At 42.3% G+C, this 1,386-nt stretch overlaps 1 protein-coding gene across 1 annotated transcript in view; it reads right to left on the bottom strand.

Moving 5' to 3' along the window:
- Positions 1 to 1,291, bottom strand: part of WDR61 (WD repeat domain 61) — a 7,261-nt gene extending 5,970 nt beyond the window's left edge. Inside the window, exons 1-3 of the mRNA XM_010010567.1 lie at positions 1,247 to 1,291; positions 1,129 to 1,156; positions 694 to 799 (exon numbers count right to left, since the gene is read on the bottom strand). Coding sequence (XP_010008869.1) covers positions 694 to 799; positions 1,129 to 1,156; positions 1,247 to 1,258 — 146 coding nt within the window. The 5' untranslated portion in view covers positions 1,259 to 1,291. The remainder of the gene's footprint in view (positions 1 to 693; positions 800 to 1,128; positions 1,157 to 1,246) is intronic.
- Positions 1,292 to 1,386: the final 95 nt, after the last annotated feature.

Below are 1,386 nucleotides of genomic sequence, written 5' to 3' on the forward strand. Positions count from 1 at the left end.
ATCATTTACTGTATTTCCGCAAAGCATGTACTTCATCTGAAGCCTGTGAGTAGTCTCACTGAAACATCCAATACCCATCAATACATGGGTACTTAGAGCAGAAAGTTAATGTGTCAGCAAAGCATGAAACACCATGGCCAACAGTTTTAGAATTGCTACAGCAGATCTCCTCATGTTGTTAATGTGAAGCACATTCTTAACACTGCTTTGGCTATGAGATACAACAATTTCTTTGCAAAAGCACACTTCGGTGTCACTTGTATGAGGATTATGAGGATTGTTATGTTTTTAAAAAAGGAAGATGTCATTTCCTTTTTTACTCTGTTCCCATTATTTCACAGTACACGTGCTCCCAATGCACTGCCTCCTAAAAAGTTGCATTTCTAATTCTTTGGTTTAGAAATGCACCAAGTTGTACTATTCTCTGGCAGATGACATGTAAAACTTGATATGCATTTTCAAAAGGGTTTCAGTTCCCTGAAAGCTAAAGCACACGGGGTTGATCCTGCCCCGAGAGAAAGCACGTGCCAACGAAGATGAGCTTGCTCAAGAGAACAGCTCTGCATGCCAGGCTGCCCCTTCCCTGATGTCACTTCTAACATCCCTCCTGGTTATGGGAAATCAAGACTGCTGTATCTCCATGCTGCCTACTCCCCAGGCTTAGAACCGGTTGATCTGGAGCACTTCACTCACCACTTCCAGACTTTCACGAGATCATCCAAAGAACCAGAGATCACTGTTTCGGAACCATCTTTTTTATTTTTTCCCCAGGCCACTGACCAAATAGCATCATCATGAGCTAAAAGAGAATATAAGCATAGGAATTTTTAAAAAATAAGTGGTTTCTTTTGATGGAAGACAACTACCTGTTTTGGTAATGCTAAAATTGCTGACTGCAATGTTGGCAAGGGGCCCCTTGCTCCTCAGGTCTACCAGTGTTCCAAGAGCCCTGTCACTATTTCCAAGGTTTCAAAACACATGATAGATTTTGGCCACTGCTGGGAAAACAGCATAGCTAGTTTTGAGTTACTCAGATTTATACTTAATACACACATAATCACAAGTATTATCAATTTTCCACCATCCAAGAAGACCAATATTATTTAATACATGTTAGTGGTTTCTCACCTTGCTCTTGCTTGAAGAGAATACCGTACTAGAAAGAAAAAATAGTATTACGTATAAGCAGCCTAAAAAAGCACACCAAGCTAGCAATTAGTCTGACTAACGCTGCGTATTTATTTACCTGTGTGGTCATGTCTTTATGGAAGCAATCCTAACAGGAACGCTCTGCAAGGAGAAAACCCATTATGCTCAGCAGCGAGGCTCTGAGGGAGCGCGCGGCGGGCGCAGCAGCACGGCCTGAGGGGAACCTGCCCCTCTGTC

The sequence above is a fragment of the Nestor notabilis genome, unplaced genomic scaffold, assembly GCF_000696875.1.
Source record: "Nestor notabilis isolate BGI_N333 unplaced genomic scaffold, ASM69687v1 scaffold30972, whole genome shotgun sequence".
Classification (NCBI taxonomy): domain Eukaryota; kingdom Metazoa; phylum Chordata; class Aves; order Psittaciformes; family Psittacidae; genus Nestor; species Nestor notabilis.